General features: G+C 41.3%; 1 protein-coding gene across 3 annotated transcripts in view; it reads left to right on the top strand.

Annotated features, from left to right (window-relative positions):
• glra3 (glycine receptor, alpha 3) overlaps window positions 1-19,566 on the top strand; it is a 52,921-nt gene that overhangs the window by 16,571 nt on the left and 16,784 nt on the right. For all 3 annotated transcript variants that reach the window (XR_003832893.1, XM_029441154.1, XM_029441151.1), the window contains exons 2-3: window positions 7,162-7,292; window positions 14,445-14,512. Coding sequence is in view for 2 of the 3 variants with exons in the window: in XM_029441154.1 (XP_029297014.1) it covers window positions 7,162-7,292; window positions 14,445-14,512 (199 nt within the window). In the remaining variant the exon portion in view is untranslated. The remainder of the gene's footprint in view (window positions 1-7,161; window positions 7,293-14,444; window positions 14,513-19,566) is intronic.

The following is a 19,566-nucleotide window of genomic DNA, read 5'->3' as shown; positions in this document are numbered from 1 at the left end:
ATTTATATTTATAGCTGAACATCAGCATTAAGCCAAACTTAGTTGCTCTTTTTGGCCAGGGATTAAAACATGAAAAGACATAATCCAGGCAGAATAGATGTTGTTCCAGTAGGTCTATATATCTTCAACACTACAGAAAAAAGCTTTCCCTTCCCAAAGGCTCAGAATTCAGTTTTGGTGTTTGGAGAACCTGCTTGACACCAAAAAGATCTCAGCATTACTAAATAATTTGTAATCCTGCAATTGGATTCAGCAGCAGCAACAGGTGAGTTGAGACACAGTAACTGACTCTGCAGAGCAGAGTGACAGCACTTCAGAAACAGTGAAAATATAATGAGCAAAACACTAAAAAGACATTAAAGATGTATTTCATATTTCAATTTATCACAAAACTGTATTTAAATAAAAAAATGATGACATGACATATGTGCAGTTATAGTTTGGGCTTTTCTCTGCCAGCAGCCTTCGCGGATTGCTGTTTCCTTTGGTCTATTCTCTGTGTGTTCTCTTTTTTCCCATTTCTTTTAACTAGTTCCTTCAAAGTTTTCAATGGCATAGTCACTGAAATTGTACTTAAGGGGTTACTCTCACCAGTCTGATAGACATGAATTTTGGGGATTTTTAACTGTTGTTTCTATTTGAAGACACCAACATTTTAAAGAAATTGTAACAATTATTTGCCACTATTTCTGACTATTTATACAGCATAAACAATTGATCAGAAATTATTTAATTTAACAATGAATTGTCAAAAATAATTGTAAGTTGCAGCCCCACAACTATTAATGCATTAGTTTAGTTTTTAGTCATTAGTCTAGCATCAGTTAGACTGAACTTCAGTTTGCACTATCGAGTTAAGATGATGTTGTTAGCATCCCTGGTGATAAACAGGGATTTTCTTATTACTTAAGGTCTGAACAGCCCTGTTATACATTTAGCTCACTTTCATCCACATCTGCAGATCATACACAAAGCGTAATGGATTCTTTAACATCTTACTCTCCTGCATGCTTGTTGGACTCCTGATATAGATAGGGTGTTACATAATGGTAGGGATAAACCAAGGTCTCTCGGTATGGCCAGATGCAAAAGGCCTCTTCTCTCTGTCTCTTCATGTTGGCCTCATGGGTATGTTTTATTGCATAAACAGAGCTAGTTATAAATAATTCTGTCAGAACAAACCAATCCTCTCCCAGACAGGGTTGGGACTTTTAACATCTTAGTTGCAGAGAGCAGGTAATATGTTGTTTAAATGTTGAGATGCTGAATCTGAATCCTCTGAGATTTGTGAGTCTGAATCTGACTTTACTGTGTTACCTTATCCTATTTAGAAGGGAAACATCTGCAGGCGTTGCTCACATAAGCCTGTAGAGTCAGTTAGAGTGCACAGGCTGTGCAAAATAAAACAAACTGAATGTATTAGTTGTTGTTCAATGAGCACATACGGAGACCATGTCATCTTGTACTCTTAAAGTTAATACCCTTGTGGATGATGTACATGGCCTCTGCAACCCTTAAAGGAAACTGGGGAAATGTATCCTGATTGGAAAGGGACACTGCACAAGCCAAAAGTATTTCTTTATTATTGCCAATTGTATTTCCTGTTCTTTTTGGGAAGCTAGAGTGACATTATGTGACATTAATTCCCATATTTTCGGCAGATGTGCCACTACTAACTTAGAAATGTAAAAGAGTAGTATTTTAAGAGTAGTAAAAAATTTTATCATAAAAGGGGCTGCTGGAACACATGGGAAGAAAGATTTCCACCACAGTCCATATTGCCATGTTCCAGTAATTTACACAAACCGTAGAAGACACACTCAAGAGATAGCGTTAACATGCTTTTCAGTTGCCAACACTGCACACACACAACCACAAATTTAAGTGCGACACAATTGGCTCAACCCACTATCATTCTGGTTCAGATTTAAAAACCTAATGGGCTGTTTGAATGTCATTAACCTTTTATCAAGGTGGGCCTAAACTATGCTATGCTCAGTGGCTTTCTTCCCAAACAGTGAAAATACAGAATCGTGACTTTTAATTTTGGCCACAACCCGTCAGTCACACTTTTGACGTGGTTGTTGAGTTTACATCCACAAATCAGGAGCTTGGTGGATTACTCGGTATAAATTGCTGAAATCTTAGCATGAATGAAATTGTGTGCTAACTTAGAAACCACTAGTGAATGTTCTATCATTGATTTAGTAACATTGGTAGTAATAGCAGCAGCAGATTCAAACAGGAAAAGAAATATTAAATAATGAATATGTTTAATACATAAAGTATATTCAGCTCTCCCTTTTTTAAATGGCCTTTGTGTGTGAGAGAGACAGTAGATGTAGATTAAAAGCTCATCCATTATTGATAGTGATTGGTTGTTATGCTGTGTCTCTCTACATTCCTTTCTATTGTTCTCTCATGTTTTAAAACTGTGAGGGTATAGACAATAGGGGGCAGGAAGAAGAGGAGGAGAAATTGCAGAGGAGAGAGCAGGAGAAAACATGGGGAGGGGTAGCGCTACAGTAACCTAAGCAGCTTAGCAGCTGATTTAAGATGCTCGGAGCTGACAACTCTGCGTGAGTGCAACTGTTAACTGTGCAGTCCAAAGAAAGAAGTTACTCCAGAGGGAGTTGGAGCAAAATGAATAGTATGGTAAGACTGACATATAAACTAATGAAACAAAGGCCTCTAATTTGATGGCGGTGTCTCTGAGTGTTATCTGTAGGCATGAACAACAGCAGCAGTAAGGGCAAAGCCAGCAGTAACTGAAACTGTGGGGCTAATAATACATTGTATGGTTGTCCTTGTACTCCTCTTAAAAACGATATCTATACCATTCACAGTACTGTTCACATGGGCAAATCAAAACTTAGGATGGATGATTATGGACATGCATTGAGCTGAAGTCACATTTCTTTCATCAGCCTTTCTGAGAAAATGAAGTGCATTTTCCTTGTTTGCTACAACTATGGACAGAGGTTGTCATATGCTGTACATATTGTAAAGCCCCCTGAATCTAATTTGTGATATTGGGCTATACAAATAAAAATTTGCCACAAAATTGCATTACAGAGCTTCAGCAGTTTGCAAAAATATCTTCTATTACTGTGCAAATGAGTACAATTTTAGTTTTTATGTAGTTTTTGTTTGTAAAATGCAGTGAGAGCGACTGTGTGCCACTCTGTGCACCACATCTTCACCACCAGTGTCTCCTTCTCCAATCCTTTTTTTTCTTTTTTTTTAAAGGAAATAATTATTGCAGTCCAGCCCTCAGTGACCTCATAGTTTTCCACAACCATCAAGACACCAGTATTAAATACGATTACTAGTATTATTTAGCCCTTACATGCATTCTCATGGTGCTAATTATCTCTTCATTACTTAGGTTTGCTGATACTACCTTACTTGCTACAATGTCACACTGAGAGGAGGGATCCCTCTCCCAGGACGGACAGACATGCAATAGATATCGTGTGTACAGGATAAACAACATAGTAAAAATACAACATCCATGTGACAGAAATGATGTTATGATCAAATGTTTTAAAAAAGAATGAATCCAGGATGATGTAATAAAAAAGGTTTCCCGGTGTCTCCAAAAAAGAACATTAACGTGGGCGTCAGGCAGGACCAGGGCAGCAGTCTCAGCCACGATTCATGATCCAGATGTACATTTTAACAGTGGCAACCTGCCACATGAGAGACACAGAAACTCCGGGAATGATGCCCCGGATGCTGAGTTAGTAACATACATTTACATAAATGCATACAGAAAGAGAGGAAGAGAAGGAGGAGGAGAGGTGTAAATCCCCCGGCAGTCTAAGCCTATAGCAGCATAACTAGGGGCTGGTCCAAGGCAAGCCTGAGCCAGCCCTAACTATAAGCTTTATCAAAGAGGAAAGTCTTTAGCCTGCTCTTAAATGTGGAGAGGGTGTCTGCCTCCTGAACACAAACTGGAAGCTGGTTCCACTGGAGAGGAGCTTAATAGCTGAAGGCTCTGGCTCCCATTGTACTTTTAGAGATTCTAGGAACCACAAGTAACCCTGCATTCTGGAAGTGCAATGCTCTAATTCATCTCAATATATTAAAGATTTTATTATATGTATTCCGACTTTCATTCTATATAAAAGAAAGTCAATATATATATATATATATATATATATATATATATATATACTTATTGTAAACTGAAATTGTTTTGCACATATTGTGAATTTTCTTTTATATAGAATAAAAGTCGGAATACATAAAATACATTTTTCTTTTAATAATATATCAGTGTCACACATGGTAGTACTGTCCCATCGCCCAGGAGCTACATGCTTGTATCACTGTGTTGGTCAAAAACAAGTCTTGTGGCTGCTACAACTTGTGTACAGCTTCATTCACATAGACGTGTATTGATGTTAAATAGAAAGTTGAGTTGTCAACCTCTCGACCAATCTAAGAAGTGTAATCTGTTATCAGACTATTTTTCCTTATCTTAACAGTTCTTCAGATGCAATGAAAGGACAAAAAGGATTTTTCATTTAAAATGTTTTTTAGTTCCAGGTAGAAAATCTGGCTATAAAATATTGAACCTGTATGCATGGTTGTGATCCAGACCACTCTGTGGCATGGTGGAGACAATAAAGCAGCGGTCAGATGAGTCACCAAAATCATTAGGAATGTAATCAATCTGATTTATGATCTAATATTGTCATGAATATTTAATCTGTAATGACTGCTAACATTGGCAGTAGAAGTGAGCCAGCATCAACATCCACAGAGGCTTCAGTAGATGCATGTGCATCCACTGCCATTATAAATACTGTTGTGCTGTTGTTTTAGAGAGAGAAACACGCATACACACATGATGTAGAGCATGACTCGCACACTCCTAGCAGACACATCCACATGTATGGGCAAACTCACACGGACAGCAGACAGAGTGTGTGTGTGGTGATGCATCAACCAGGAAGCAGCGCTACACTCTGCTCCCGGTGGCGTACTTCTGTGTCAGAGCTCTCTCTGAGGGCAGGACGAGAGATTGTATTATTCCCAAACTAGACTATGCTGAAGTCAGACATGAATATGAGAACAGATTTATGTCTACAGTTTATGTTTGAGGATTATTTTTTCCCCTAATCACAACAGGCATTTGTTCTTACCAGGGAAAACACCTACTCTCAAATTTTTTTCCTGATTCTAGCAACAGCAGGGCCAGCTATGAGAGAGCATATATGCATATACAGTATATCTCAAAAGTGAGTACACCCTTTAGATTTTTGCAAATATTCTGTTATATCCTTTCAGGGGATAACATTATCCTACTGAAACTTTGATATAACTTAAAGTAGTCAGTGTGCTGCTTGAATAACAGTATAGATTTATTGTCCTTTGAAAATTACTCAGTACACAGCTGTTAATGTCTAAACAGCTGGCAACAAAAGTGAGTACACCCCATAGTGAACATGTCCTAATTGTGCCCAATGATGTTGTTTTCCCGCCCTGGTGTCATGTGACTCGTTAGTGTTACAAGGATTCAGGTGTAAATGATAAGCAGGGCTGTTAAATTTGGTGTTTTGGGCACAATTCTTTCTGAATGCTGGACAACATGGCACCTCATGGCAAGGAACTCTCTGAGCGGCTGAAAAAAAGGATTATTGCGCTTCACAAAGATGGCCTTGGCTATAAGAAGATTGCCAACACCATGAAAATGAGTTGCAGCACAGTGGCTAAGATCATACAGCGGTTTTCCAGGACAGGTTCCACTCGGAACAGGCCTCGCCAGGGTCGACCAAAGAAGTTGAGTCCACGTGCTCAGCGTCATATCCAGAGGTTGGTTTCCAAAAATAGACGTGCGAGTGCTTCCAGCATTGCTGCAGAGGTTGCAGAAGTGGGATGTCAGCCTGTCAGTGCCCAGACCATACGCCGCACACTGCATCAAATCGGTTTGTATGGCCGTCGCCCCAGACAGAAGCCCCTTCTGAAACCGATGCATAAGAAAGCCCACAAACAGTTTGCTGAAGACAATGAATCCAAGAACATGAGTTACTGGAACCATGTCCTGTGGTCTGATGAGACCAAAATAAACCTGTTTGGGTCAGATGGTGTCCGGCGTGTGTGGCGGCACCCTGGTGAGGAGTACCAAGACAAATGTGTTTTGCCTACAGTCAAGCATGGTGGTGGCAGCATCATGGTCTGGGGCTGCATGAGTGCTGCCGGCACTGGGGAGCTGCATTTCATTGAGGGACACATGAATTCCAATATATACTGTGACATCCTGCAGCAGAGCATGATCCCCTCTCTTCGGAAACTGGGCCGTAGGGCAGTTTTCCAACATGATAATGACCCTAAACACACCTCCAAGATGACAACGGCCTTGCTGAAGAAGCTGAAGGTTAAGGTGATGGACTGGCCAAGTATGTCTCCAGACCTAAACCCAATTGAGCACATGTGGGGCATCCTCAAGAGGAAGGTGGAGGAGTGCAAGGTGTCCAACATCCGTGCGCTCCGTGATGTCGTCGTGGAGGAGTGGAAGAAGATTCCAGAAGCAACCTGTGCAGCTCTGGTGAATTCCATGCCCAGGAGGGTTAAAGCAGTGCTAGATAACAATGGTGGTCACACAAAATATTGACACTTTGGGCACAATTTAGACATGTTCACTATGGGGTGTACTCACTTTTGTTGCCAGCTGTTTAGACATTAACAGCTGTGTACTGAGTAATTTTCAAAGGACAATAAATCTATACTGTTATTCAAGCAGCACACTGACTACTTTAAGTTATATCAAAGTTTCAGTAGGATAATGTTATCCCCTGAAAGGATATAACAGAATATTTGCAAAAATCTAAAGGGTGTACTCACTTTTGAGATATACTGTATGCTTTAGGGTGGGGCTACTTGTGATTGAAAAGTTGCTGTGATTGGCGTTGTTTAGTTTGGGTGTTGTTCATGTTTTCGTCTTTCAACTTTTACATTTTCACAGTGTGTTTTCAGTTAATGAAAAGTAATTGTAACATTTTGGTCGCCTAAAAATGTGTTGTTCAGCGTTTGGTACAAACAGTCAATACCTTGACTCACTGTGGTGCTTAATATCAGTTGAAAAGGAGAGCATCGCAATACATATCCTGCTGTGTGATTACTTGTATTATCTGTGTTTTGTTTTTATGACAGTGCGGGTCAGTGTAAGGAAGTGAACAATGCTGCAAGGACACGGCAGGTCCCAATGTCTCCCTCTGATTTTCTGGACAAACTGATGGGCAGGACATCTGGATATGATGCCAGGATAAGACCAAACTTTAAAGGTACCTAGCAATCTTTGTTTGTCTGTATTTTCCCACAGAAACACACAGGGCAAAGTGGACTTCCACTGTCCACAATAATTGATAAATTGTGTAAGTAGCCCCATGCAAACACTTTTTGCAGAACTTCTACATTTAGCTTACAGGTCATTTAGCAGATGCTCTTATCCAGATTGATTTACAGTGAACTAACTACAGGGACTGTAGCAACTCAGGGTTAACCCTGAGCAAGTGCACTTAAGTGGGTTGCTCAGGGGCTCAATGGTGGCAGCCCTGGTATTGAACTCATAACCATCCAGTGTTGTATTTGGAAGACTTCCACCACCCACACTTAACTTCAACTTTGCAACTGAGAACAGATGTGACAACATGATGAATTTGTCAGGCACAGTTTATTCATGACTTATATGGACAGAATCAGGTACTTTACAAACTGGACATTTTGTCCAGTGCAGTTGTTGAAATGTAAATGTTGTCCTTAAAGGTTCAATGTGTAAGATACGCCTTAATTTAAACTTAGATCATTAAAACAATGAACCAACATTATCAACAGAGTGTGAAGAGTGTTGACGTTATGTCAAAGACGTCTATGTGTTGCAGAGATATCTACTGAAGTTAGCATGCTAACAGCTAGCATGACTAGCAGACTGTACAGTCTGTAATACCACTTGTTCCTCTAGAGGTGAAAGTTAAGGGCTTGGTGGCCCATTGCTAGAACATATAAGCATCTATCCATACAGCTGCCTAATTTGTAAGCAACAGTTGCTTTTGCAAAAAAAGGTAACTTGGAATGCCACCGTACCACTAACCACCGAAGTTCAGAAAGAGGTCTTACCCCCAAAAGTGCTCTGCGCTCCATCAAAGTGATCGAGTTGAAGTCCAAATTGAAGGCCCAACAGCTTTTGTCCACGGACAATAGAAAGGCATTAACCAAAGCCTCCTAGACAAAAAAACATTTACCAATGAAGAGTTAATCAAGGAGGCAATGTTTGTCACTGCTCACACTTTATTCAAAGACTGTAAACACAAAGACAATATTAAAAATGTGATCCCTCAGGGTGTGACTTGGCTCTGGTTGAGAAACAGGCCTGCAGGACTCAGGGAGGACACCCTGGTAATCAACCAGCTGCCAACTGGTGACAACTGCCCAATTTACCACAGAACAGGCTTTGCACCCAATGGTATATGCAGTTTATAGTGTACAGAAATATAGTCACACAGATGTGCTTAAATGTAACTCATACGTTAGTGTAACATGTAGTGTTGGGGAGAAACTGTTTTTGTGGCGTGAGGTTTTTGTCCTGATGGCAAAGCTTCCTGCCAGAGGGGAGTGATTCAAACTGTTTGTGTCTAGGGTGAGAGGGGTTGGCCACAATGTTTTCTGCCCCCTCAGGGTCCTGGAGAGACAGCAGATTGCAGCCAATCACCTTCTCCCCAGAGGGAATAATACACTGCAGCTTGCCCTTGTCCTTAGCAGGAGCTGCAGCATACCAGATTCAAAGGCTTTATTGTCATATGCACAAAAGCTACAGGGTAGTTTCTGGCAATGGAAATCTTAAATCTCATCTCAGGCTCCTCCAACAATACAACATACAGTATACTTAAGACATAAAATGAAATAAAGTTGTTATGGTTATAGTAAAGGGGAGGACCCAAATGCAGTTACAAGACGAGTGTAACAAAAAGAGAGCAAATTTGAACAAAACGTAAAAATACAAAAAAGGTCAAAAGTAAAACAAAGAACAAAACAGGAACTGGAAACGATGGCATGAGGGAACACCAGGATACAAAGGAGCCGTAGGACCAAACATACCAGATAACATAGTTAGGAACAAATTAGACAGACAGGTATATATACACAGACACTAATCACCAACACGGGACACAGCTAGAGGAGGCAGACAAAGACACAATGGCAGGGTGATTGAACACAGGAGGATCAAAAGTCACAAAAGTCCAGCAGGGAGGGTGGAGAGGGTCCGGAAGATGGATTAAGGGGCAAACCAGCGAGACAGGCCGCTCTGGAGGCCGGCAAGATGGGCAAAGCCGCTCTGGAGGCCGGCGGGACTGCTCTGGATGCCGGCAGAACCACGCTGGATGCCAGCAAGACCGTTCTGGGGGCTGGCCAGGCGGGCGGGACCGCTATTGAGGCCGGAGAATCGCTCTGGATGACGACATAACCTCTCTGGGGGCCGGCGAGGTGGGCGGGACCGCTCTGGAGGCCGAAGGCTGAGCTGGCACCACCAACGAAGTCCAGAGAGTGCAGGAGGAAGTCCGCGCCACTGCAGCTATGACGGGGGACACAGGAACAGGTTACCTGGCGGGAGGCACTGGGGTCCCGACGAGGGAAACAGGAACAGGGTACTTGTCGGGAGTCTGGGTGAGCACTGGAGAAAGGGAGTTGACAGCAGGATCAAAGGTCTGTTGCGGCTCGGCATCATGATCAGGGGTCTGCCGCGGCACGACGGCAGGATCAACTGATTGCCGTGGCTAGGTGGGAGGATCAGGATCAGTGGTCTGCTGGGGATTGCCGCAGCTCGACAGGAGAAGGCGGGGATTGCCGCAGCTCGACAGGAGAAGCGGGGAACTGAGAGCTTACATGACGCCACCTGGAACGGCCAGATCTCTTCCTGGAAGTTTTCTGGAGACTCAGAGGACCTCCCATTTGTCTCAGGGGGCTTTACAGACTGTACAGGTTATGACACCCTCTGTCCTTAGACCCTCGCACCGCACAAGGAAAAACTTCCTAAACTAAACCCCACACACCACACCCCACCACAATTAAAGGGGGAAAAATGGAAGAAGTCTTAGGGAGAGCAACTGACGAGGGATCCCTCTCCCAGGACGGACAGATATGCAATAGATGTGGTGTGTACAGAATAAACAACATAGTACAAATACAATATCCATTTGACAGAAATTATGTTGTGATCAAAAAAGAGAAAGTATGGATGAATCCAGGGCTTCCCGGTTTCCGGCAGGACCAGGGCAGCAGGCGCAGCCACAATTCATGATCCTGACGTAAACTTTATCAGTGGCAACCTGCTACATGAGAGACACAGACACTCCGGCGATGATGCCCCGGATGCTGAGTTAGTAACATACATTTACATAAATGCATACAGATAGAGAGGGAGAAGAGGGGAGAGGGAGGGGAGGAGAGAGGAATAGAAGGAGGAGAGCAGGGAGGTGTCCCCCTGACTCTTTCATCGTAGAGCTGGTCCAGATATATCCTTGTTCTAGCAGGGCATAATGTACAGGAACACCGTACAGTAACGCTGAATTGTCCCCGTCACCGGTCTGTCTCGTTTGAGTTTCTGCCTATATGCGGGCAGGAGCAAAAGAGAAATGTGGTCTGACTTGCCGAAGGGGTGAGGGAGAGCCTTATATCCATGGTGGAAAGGTGAATAAACATGGTCGAGTGTGTTTCCACTGCACTTGGGGTAGCTGATGTGCTGATAGTATCTCGGCAGGAGTTCTTCATGTTGGCGATTGTTAAAATCCCCAGCCACAATAAAAGCCGCCTCCGGTCGTAAAGTCTACCTCATCGATAATCCCATACAACTCCTCCAGCATGAGGCGGGTCATACACTACTGTTGTCACAGTTTCTGTTCCTTTAAGGCTTCCTCGCCTATTAGTGTGCCACTCACCTCACTCACCTGCTAGCCACGCCTTCTCTGCAGCTCACCTGACTCTCCCTGCTGCAAACAATTAAGACTAGTTAGTATTTAAGCCTCCTCTGGCATCCACTTCACTGCCAGATTGTACTCTGCATCATGCAAGTCTTTCCAGCACTCTTCCCTAAACAGATCTCTCGTTGCCGACCCTGCCTGCCCCTGACCTGCCTGCTTTGCCTGTTTCCTGACCAAGCCTGTTTTGGACCTGTCTGCCTTGCCTGTTTCTGGACCCAGACCGGATTCCCCTTGCCTGCTACCTATTGATTTATCCTTGTGGATTATTATCATCCCGCTGTGGATCTGTTTACTCAGCTATAACCTGTTCCTGACTACAAATAAAAATAATTACCAATTATCCTTGGTTTCCTGTGTGCTGCACTTGGGTCCATCATCGACTTGTTGTGACAACTGTAAACACAACTGATGTAAATTCCCTCAGCAGATAAAAAGGCCGGCATCCGATGATAAGGTGCTCTAAATTGTCTCAATTATATCCACATCTGAGCACCATTTGTTGTTTATTATGAAGTAGACACCTCCTCCCGTACTTTTCCCGAAGTTTGTTGTCCGGTCTTGGCGATAAATGAAATATCCATGTGGAGCAATGGCAGTTAATCCTGAACTCAGGAAACAAAGACCAAAGAGACTGAATTTGTAATGCAGAATTGTATGTACACATAATTCATATGTTATATTTACATAAAATAATATAAAAAAACAATAGAAAGACACAGAACTTTACATTTTTTGGTTTACGCAAAAACTGAAAGCAAAAATGGTGCCACGGATGGCTGTCTCTGTGTTGTGGTGTGCCCTGTTTTGTCTTGTTTTGCTTTTGAATCCAGTGTTTACCCACAGTACATTGAGCTCTTTCACTAGAGAAGAGTTTATAGACATTTTTGTCAAAGATGCAAGCAATGAAACTCTGAAGGAGAGGGCAACAGGCCGACACGCTCGTGCGCCTCGACCGACATCGTACATCGTTTCCCAGAATATTTATTTCCAACGTGCGTTCTTTGCAATGAACTAGACAAACTTCAGCTACTAGTGCGGAAAGACAGAGACTTTTCTTCATCTTCCGTTTCGTACTTCACGTTTTGTGCTTTGTGGATTGATAACGGACTGTACACTGCAGCTGACAGGCTTGTAACTTTTCAGAACGATCGCAACACTGAGCTCTCTCGCAAATTGAAAGGTGGAGGAGTCTGTTTTTATGTTAACAGTGGCTGGTGTAATGATGTGACAATCATTCTACTGACCTGGAAACTTTTATATATATATTGTACGTAAACCTTTCTACTCCCCCCGTGGGTCCGCTTCATTCATACTGGATGGTGTTTACATTCCACCGCAAGCCAACATTCAGGAGTTCATAGCGCACGCTCGCTGACCAGATTCTGTGTGTGGAGCAGGAAAACCCGGACTCCTTAGTTATTGTCCTTGGTGACTTTAACAAAGGCAACCTCAGCCATGAACTCCCTAAATATTAAATGCCTGACCAGAGAGAAGAATATAGAAAAGATCACTGTTACACTACTATCAGCAACTTATCCTCCGTGCTGCACGTTGTCACTCTGACCACATCATGGTTCCTCTGATTCCTGCATACGGTCAGAAATTGAAGACATGGACAAGTAAAGCTATGGAGGATCTTCAGGCGTGCTTGGACTGTACAGACTGGGATGTTTTCAGGACTAATACCAACAATGTGGATGAGTACACAGAGGCTGTGATGTCCTATATCAACTTCTGTGTGGACCACCTGGAGTTATAACGACAACAAACCCTAGTTCACAGCCAAAGGACAACGACCGGTTTAAAGAGGCAAAGTACATATTTAGCAAGGTGATAAACGACTGTACTCTAAGAAACTCCAACAACAGTTCTCAGCTAATGACTCTGACAGATCACCACAAGCCTAAAGCCCCCTCTCCGTTAATGGTCTGCACCTGATAAACAAACTGAACGAGTTTTACTGTCGTTTGTGAAAGACAATGGGACAGTAATGCCACCATCTCCAAGGAACCCTTCCACCATTTACGCCCCCCAGCTACACGTCACTCACCTCATCAGGGATCTTCTACCTCCCACGACCGGCCTTCACAGAGGCCCCCTCCTCCCCCACCACAACAATGACCCTATCTATTTAGAAAAAGGACATTACTGGTACTGTCTAAAAGCCCATCCAGACTCTTACCATCCAAGCTGAAGCACTGTGCTAATCAGCTGTCTCCAGTGTTTACAGACATTTTCAACACCTTATTGGAGACTTGCCACGTACCAGCCTGCTTCATAACCTCCACCATCATTTCCGCCCCTAAAAAACAAGGATCAAAGGACTTAACAATTGCTGACCCGCACCTTGTCCAAGTTGCTGCCTATCGGAATGGGCAGATTTGATTGCAGAACATAATGCAGATGGTGTTTGGGCTGCTAAACCGGTGCTGTAAAGGCTAGAAACGCTCTGCCCAAATGAATGCTGTAACGTGCATTTAATTTCTCTCTTTTTTTTATTACATCATCCTGGATTCATCTTTTTTTAAAACATTCGACCACACCATCATTTCTGTCACATGGATGTTGTATTTGTACTATGTTGTTTATCCTGTACACACGACATCTATCACAGTCTGTCTGTTCTGGGAGAGGGATCCCTCCTCAGTATCTCCCTGAGGTTTCTTCTATTTTCCCCCTTTTACTTGTGGGGTTTCTTTTAGGAAGTTTTTCCTTGTGAGGTGTGAGAATCTAAGGGCAGAGGGTGTCGTATGCTGTACAGTCTGTAAAGCCCACTGGGACAAATTTGTGATATTGGGCTATATAAATTAATTTGATTTGATTTGATTTAGCATCGCTGTGTAGTAAAACAACAAATAAATTACCTTGTTGTATACATTTATAGAACAAGGACTTAATTGATCTATGTTTTTGTGTATGAAGTTTTTTGGTTCATGAGTAAAGAACCTAGAAACCTCCAGAATTGAAACAGAATTTATTAAACAAAAGAGTTCCGAAGGTAAATCTAAAGTAAGTTCAATTTTGTTATTTAGTAAAAATCAGATAGCCCAAAGTTGAGTGCAGTTGCTCTTAACACAACACTTCATCTTTTGTACCAATGAATGTGTTTACGATGCATACCCTTGTTAGGCCTCATGACTCATATTAACTAAGTACCAATCATACTACAATTGTGTTGTTTATATTGTATCCATCTACTGTAATAATTCTGTCTCTGTCTCTCTCTCTCTCTCTCTCTCTCTCTCTCTCTCTCTCTCTCTCTCTCTCTCTCTCTCTCTCTCTCTCTCTCTCTCTCGCTGTCTCTATCTTTATCTCTCTGTGTGTCACACACACACACACTCTCTGTCTGTCTGTCTGTCTGTCTGTCTCTCTCTCTCTCTCTCTCTCTCTCTCTCTCTCTCTCGCTCTCTCTCTCTCTCTCTCTCTCTCTCTCTCTCTCTCTCTCTCTCTCTCTCTCTCTAGGTCCTCCAGTCAACGTTTCCTGTAACATTTTCATCAACAGTTTTGGCTCCATTGCTGAAACCACCATGGTCAGTAACAGAGATACTGCATGAAACTATACATTAGAATACAAGTTAAATGAGCATGATAGAGACAAATGTTTATACAAACCTTGTTTCATCAAAAGGCATTTATTCAAATATGCAGTCATATACAGAGTGGTTTCAGCATCTTAACTTAATGCTTTCCACTTAAAAAACAAAATTAATATTTAATTTGATAGGCTCTAAACATGGCAATGTTATAAGCATCAAAGGTGGAAAGTAAGTAACACTACTCTGTCTATCTGTGAGTATTAAAATGTGTTCTGCACTTTGCAGCTTGTTTTAGAAAAACAGATGCACTTGTCCTCGGGTGCTCAATTCTGTTCATTAAATAAATAAAATTGAGAGTTTAGTGTAGAGGGCTGAATATTGCATATTTGCTCAGTGCACAGACAGAATTCTGGTATGATTTAGTTAGGTCAGACATCGTTAAAGTATGCGGACCTTTAGGGCACTGAGGGCAGCATTGGGGATTTAAGTCTGTGAACATCTCTCCCTTGTGTAGTGCATAGGGTGGAGATTCTTCCCTGTTTATATATAAATGCAGATTGCAGTATATACTTTCAACCAGTGAGAATATGTCCACGATCAGAATGATCAAATAATAAATCATGTAATATATGATATATAATGATATAATGATTCTGGATTGAGAATGGCAATATCTTTGAGCCTGGTGGCCATGTTCAGATAGTAAAAGATATTGAGTATTAGTCTGTCAATTTTTATCAAATCTCAAAATGTGCGGTAAATGATTGATTATTGATTGTAATTATTAGTATTAGTATTATTATAATGGCAAAAAAATAATAATTTAAATAATAATTGAGAAGTACAGGTGAGACTAGTTAAGTGACGAGTCAACAAAATAGTGAAGTCCAATCTATAAATTATTTACAGGAAGTGACTTTATTTTTTACAATTGTAATCAGTAACAGCAGTAGAGGTAGTATAGAATGATTGGTATTATTTCTGACCAATTAACAGCTTTTTAAATTTAGGATATTGTCAGTAGCACTCATAATTAGCACCCACCAGAAGGGCAAATCATTTGCAAGAGGAAGAAAGAAAAGCTTCAAACTGTAGCCAGACAGCATGACACACTGACAAGTAGAGATAATGACTGAGGGAGGCAAACGGAGATAGAAATCAGAGTAGACAGACAAGCAAACATGAATAGCAGTGCAGTGAAGACATTTAGTGACTCTGACAGCAAATACATTTAAAGTGACATTAAGTCAGTCCAGGCTGCACACAAGCTGCTTTGTACATCAATATTATGCATGGACCAGGATCAAGATATTTATGGTTTTCATGGTATGTTACACCCACTCAAAGTTCAAAGCCGTTTTTTGTACCAGGCTGTAAATATGGTCATTTTTGCTGTAAAGTTGTTCATTTTAACATGAGGGTCAATGGGGATTGACTTGCTTTTGGAGCTAGCCTTAAGTGGCCTTTGGAGGAACTGCAGTTTGTGGCACATCCGAGTTGGCTTAATTTTTCAGCACTGGAGGTTGCTGCCTGGTGTAGACACAGACGGAGCACTGAAGCTGCTGCTGCTCTGCTGTTATTGCTACTTAAGCCATGCTTCCTGTGAAGACATGTTGTTAGTCATGTTGGTTCTATCCAAGACATATTTGCTACTGGCAGCCGATCCCAAAATTTGAGTTTATGAGCCCTCATAAACCAAAATGGGCACCTTTTGATGGTTAGATGGAACTATACAGTGTATTTCTGTGTGTCTGTAAGTCAGTAATGATTGGACACATTTGGGATGCTTCACTACTCTCGACACTACTACACTTTCTGTCGTAGTCTGTCACTTGCATAATTAGCTAGCAGAGCAGAAGCGGTTGTGATCAGTCAAGCCTTCTCTAAACATGGATGGATGGACGAGTGGATGGATGATTGAAACGACAAGGTCTAAGTGCTTTCTGCACCACTGGGAGTTGTTCTGACAAAAATGGTGTGTGTGTGTGGGGGGGGGGGGGGGGGGGAGGTATATATTTTAGGAGGTTTGCCTACCAAGCAAGAACTGCCATGACAAATTTCAGAATTTACAATATTACATTTATTTCACTTTTATAATTTATCTGACTCGAATCTGCCATGAATTTTTCATGGCAGAAGGCCTATGTGTGTTTGTTTACACAGCACTGAGACAGCTTTATGTGATTAACTGTTTTATATATATAACTAGGGAAATTGAGTTTTAAAGATGGTATTTCTGTTTTTTTATTATGAGGGTGTCTGTAGTTATGTTATTTTTTATCATTTGTGGTTTGATAGTAATTGATAGTCAGAGGTTCTGGTAGTAAAAGTACAAGTTATCTAAATAGTTTGTATCTTGTCAATCTTGATAAAGCTACTACATTCACTTTTGTGTCACATGTGGCAGGCTGTTCCAGATGTGAACACCACAGACAATTAAAGCTACGTGTGCACAGTTCTTATTCCAGGTCCAGCAAACAGCTGACAGGCTAGGAAGGAGGGGAAGGCTGTGTCATACCTTACAAGCATATCAGGCATAAAAAGTCAGATGAATGGACTTCTAGTCATAGCTGCGAGTTTGAGGACTGTGGAGAGTGAGGGGTCAGTGCAAATGCAGAGATCGTGATACACAATTGATACTGAGAGCTGAGAGAGACGAGCACTGAGAGAGACGAGCACTGAGAGATACGTATTGGCCATATGTCACATTAGGATTAAGACCTTTCTCTCTTCTCACCGTCTGTATTTTCCTCTGCCCACTCCTCTTTTGCTCTAACAAACAAGAAAGTCCAGTGAAATAACCTCAACACATAAACAGGACATTTCAAATATATTTTACTAGCTAGCATGTAGATACTGTAGATGGAAAGAGAAGTGGAGTAAAAACATTTATAATTGTTGCTGTCAGTATTAATAATAATAATAATAATAATAATAATAATAATAATAATAATAATAATAATAATAATAATAATATTAGTACAAGTAGAAGTATTCTTGGTTTCTATTATAATTTTACTGCAAAGATGACCTGTTGCAACTTGGAGGAGAGACTGCTTCTCTTTTGTTTTGTTTATTTGTTGGCTTTATTCTTGGATGTGTATCACTCACCTCCAGGTGGTTGCTACTTGTTTGTTTCCATCCCACTGCCTGACACTTAATACGACTGCATGCTGTGTTTTTAACTGTTCAAAAAGTGAATAGTGTAATGTCCCTAAGGACTGCCATGCTGCCAAAACTAGTATATCTGCTGAGCACAAAGAGCCCAGTTCCCACTACAGTGTTCCTCCTGAACACGTTGTCACTACTCCTCCCTGATCAGTGATCTTGGTAGACCTGCGCATCCCAAATAATAAGAGGCAGCGGATTTATTTCAGAAGTAGGGAGGGGGTAATTAGTGCGTGTGTGTGTGTGTGTGTGTGTGTGTGTGTGTGTGTGTGTGTGTGTGTGTGTGTGTGTGTGTGTGTGTGTGTGTGTGTGTGTGTGTGTGTGTGACACTGCACATTTAATAACATGGGATAACTTAAAGGCTCATTTCTGGCTGATCTGCTCAGAGCGCATCCACCCACCGTCACTCTGTCTCTCTCTGGCACTCATCCACACACTCCCTACGGCCACTCATTAGGCTGCTCAAATACCAATGACTAGGATCAATCAGTTTATTTACACACATTCACTTTAATCCCTCGTGTTTTTCAGAACTCTGCTTAATCACCTGTGTGAAGCCTGCCATGTAGTGGTCTTAAACGTGCCTTAATTATAATATTGTAATGGTAATATACTATAGTATATCATGTATAATGCTGGTTGTATTGTGACACATTTTCCCTTCTTTGATTTACTATCATGTCACTGAAAGAGAGGAGAAAAATAGACGGGAGAAGAGATTCACAGTTTATTTTTGAATGCCCACTGACACACAGACAGACACAATTTGTTCACTCAATCTCTTCATCCCTCTTAATCCATTCTCTCTCTCTCTCTCTCTGTGTGCGAGCAGTGTTTAGTGTATCTGACTACACAGGGGGACATGATAATGCCACAGGTTTCTCATAAAAAGCATGTCAATTTCAAACCTGTGGTAGAATTTCTTTTCTGTTTGGTTGTTAGCAGTTAGTTTTTGGCCATGTGGAACAAGCTGACATTGACATATAAGAATCTTAAAAAGTTGCAACCTTGTTGTTAGCAAACAATTTCCTGTTTAGAATTTCAGCAGGTGCAGATAAAAACAGGCACATTCAAGGCTCACCTTCAAGATGGAATTAAAAAATATGTTATTGTTCATATGTGTATTTACATATTTAAATACACTAGTAGTTATTAGTAATGTCTAACAATGTCAATAAATGGACATTTTAATAAGGCACAATAAGCCTCTCAAAATGAATAAACACACATGATGGTTTTGGTCATTCTGGTCTGTATGCTGGTGCTTTATTCACTCTCCTTTGACTTGGATGAATTACTTATATTCTGTACCAAGCTGCAAGTCCCTTTTACTTTCATTTACTACGTGTACCTCCAAATATATTTTCTTCTAATTTACAGATGTGTATGTACTACAATAAATATTTGAACATGGTTAAAAATGAGCACCTAGCATGCATTTGGGGCATAAGGATAGTGCTCTGCTGGCAGGAAAGACACCAAAAAGACATAGGATTGTGTATTTAATGCTTGGATGCCCAGACGCTCTGGTAATCGTGACACCACCAGAAATGAGTGAATAGCTGAGAGAAGCCTCTCTACCTGCCAACATGAATCACATCTGTAGGTATAGAGGTTCAGGACAACCCCAGGCAGGCAGTGAGTCACTGTACGGTGAATTGTATTGCAGCTCTGATTAGGTTTCTGCATCTGTGAACACTGAGCCTAATAATGCTACATGGTTCATAGGCAGCGATGATAATGACATGTGAAGAGTTAGGCAACCTATTTTGTAAAAGGTAATGAAAAAATAAATAAAGTGTGTAAGCAAACAGTTAGATATATCTAACTATAATAATGCATGTGTAAATGTAATTTTTTACATACTTCTCAAGTGGACT

This window comes from Cottoperca gobio, chromosome 1 (genome assembly GCF_900634415.1).
Source record: "Cottoperca gobio chromosome 1, fCotGob3.1, whole genome shotgun sequence".
Lineage (NCBI taxonomy): Eukaryota > Metazoa > Chordata > Actinopteri > Perciformes > Bovichtidae > Cottoperca > Cottoperca gobio.
The sequence above is the reverse complement of the archived record's forward strand: the minus strand, read 5'-3'. Positions and strand labels throughout refer to the sequence as shown.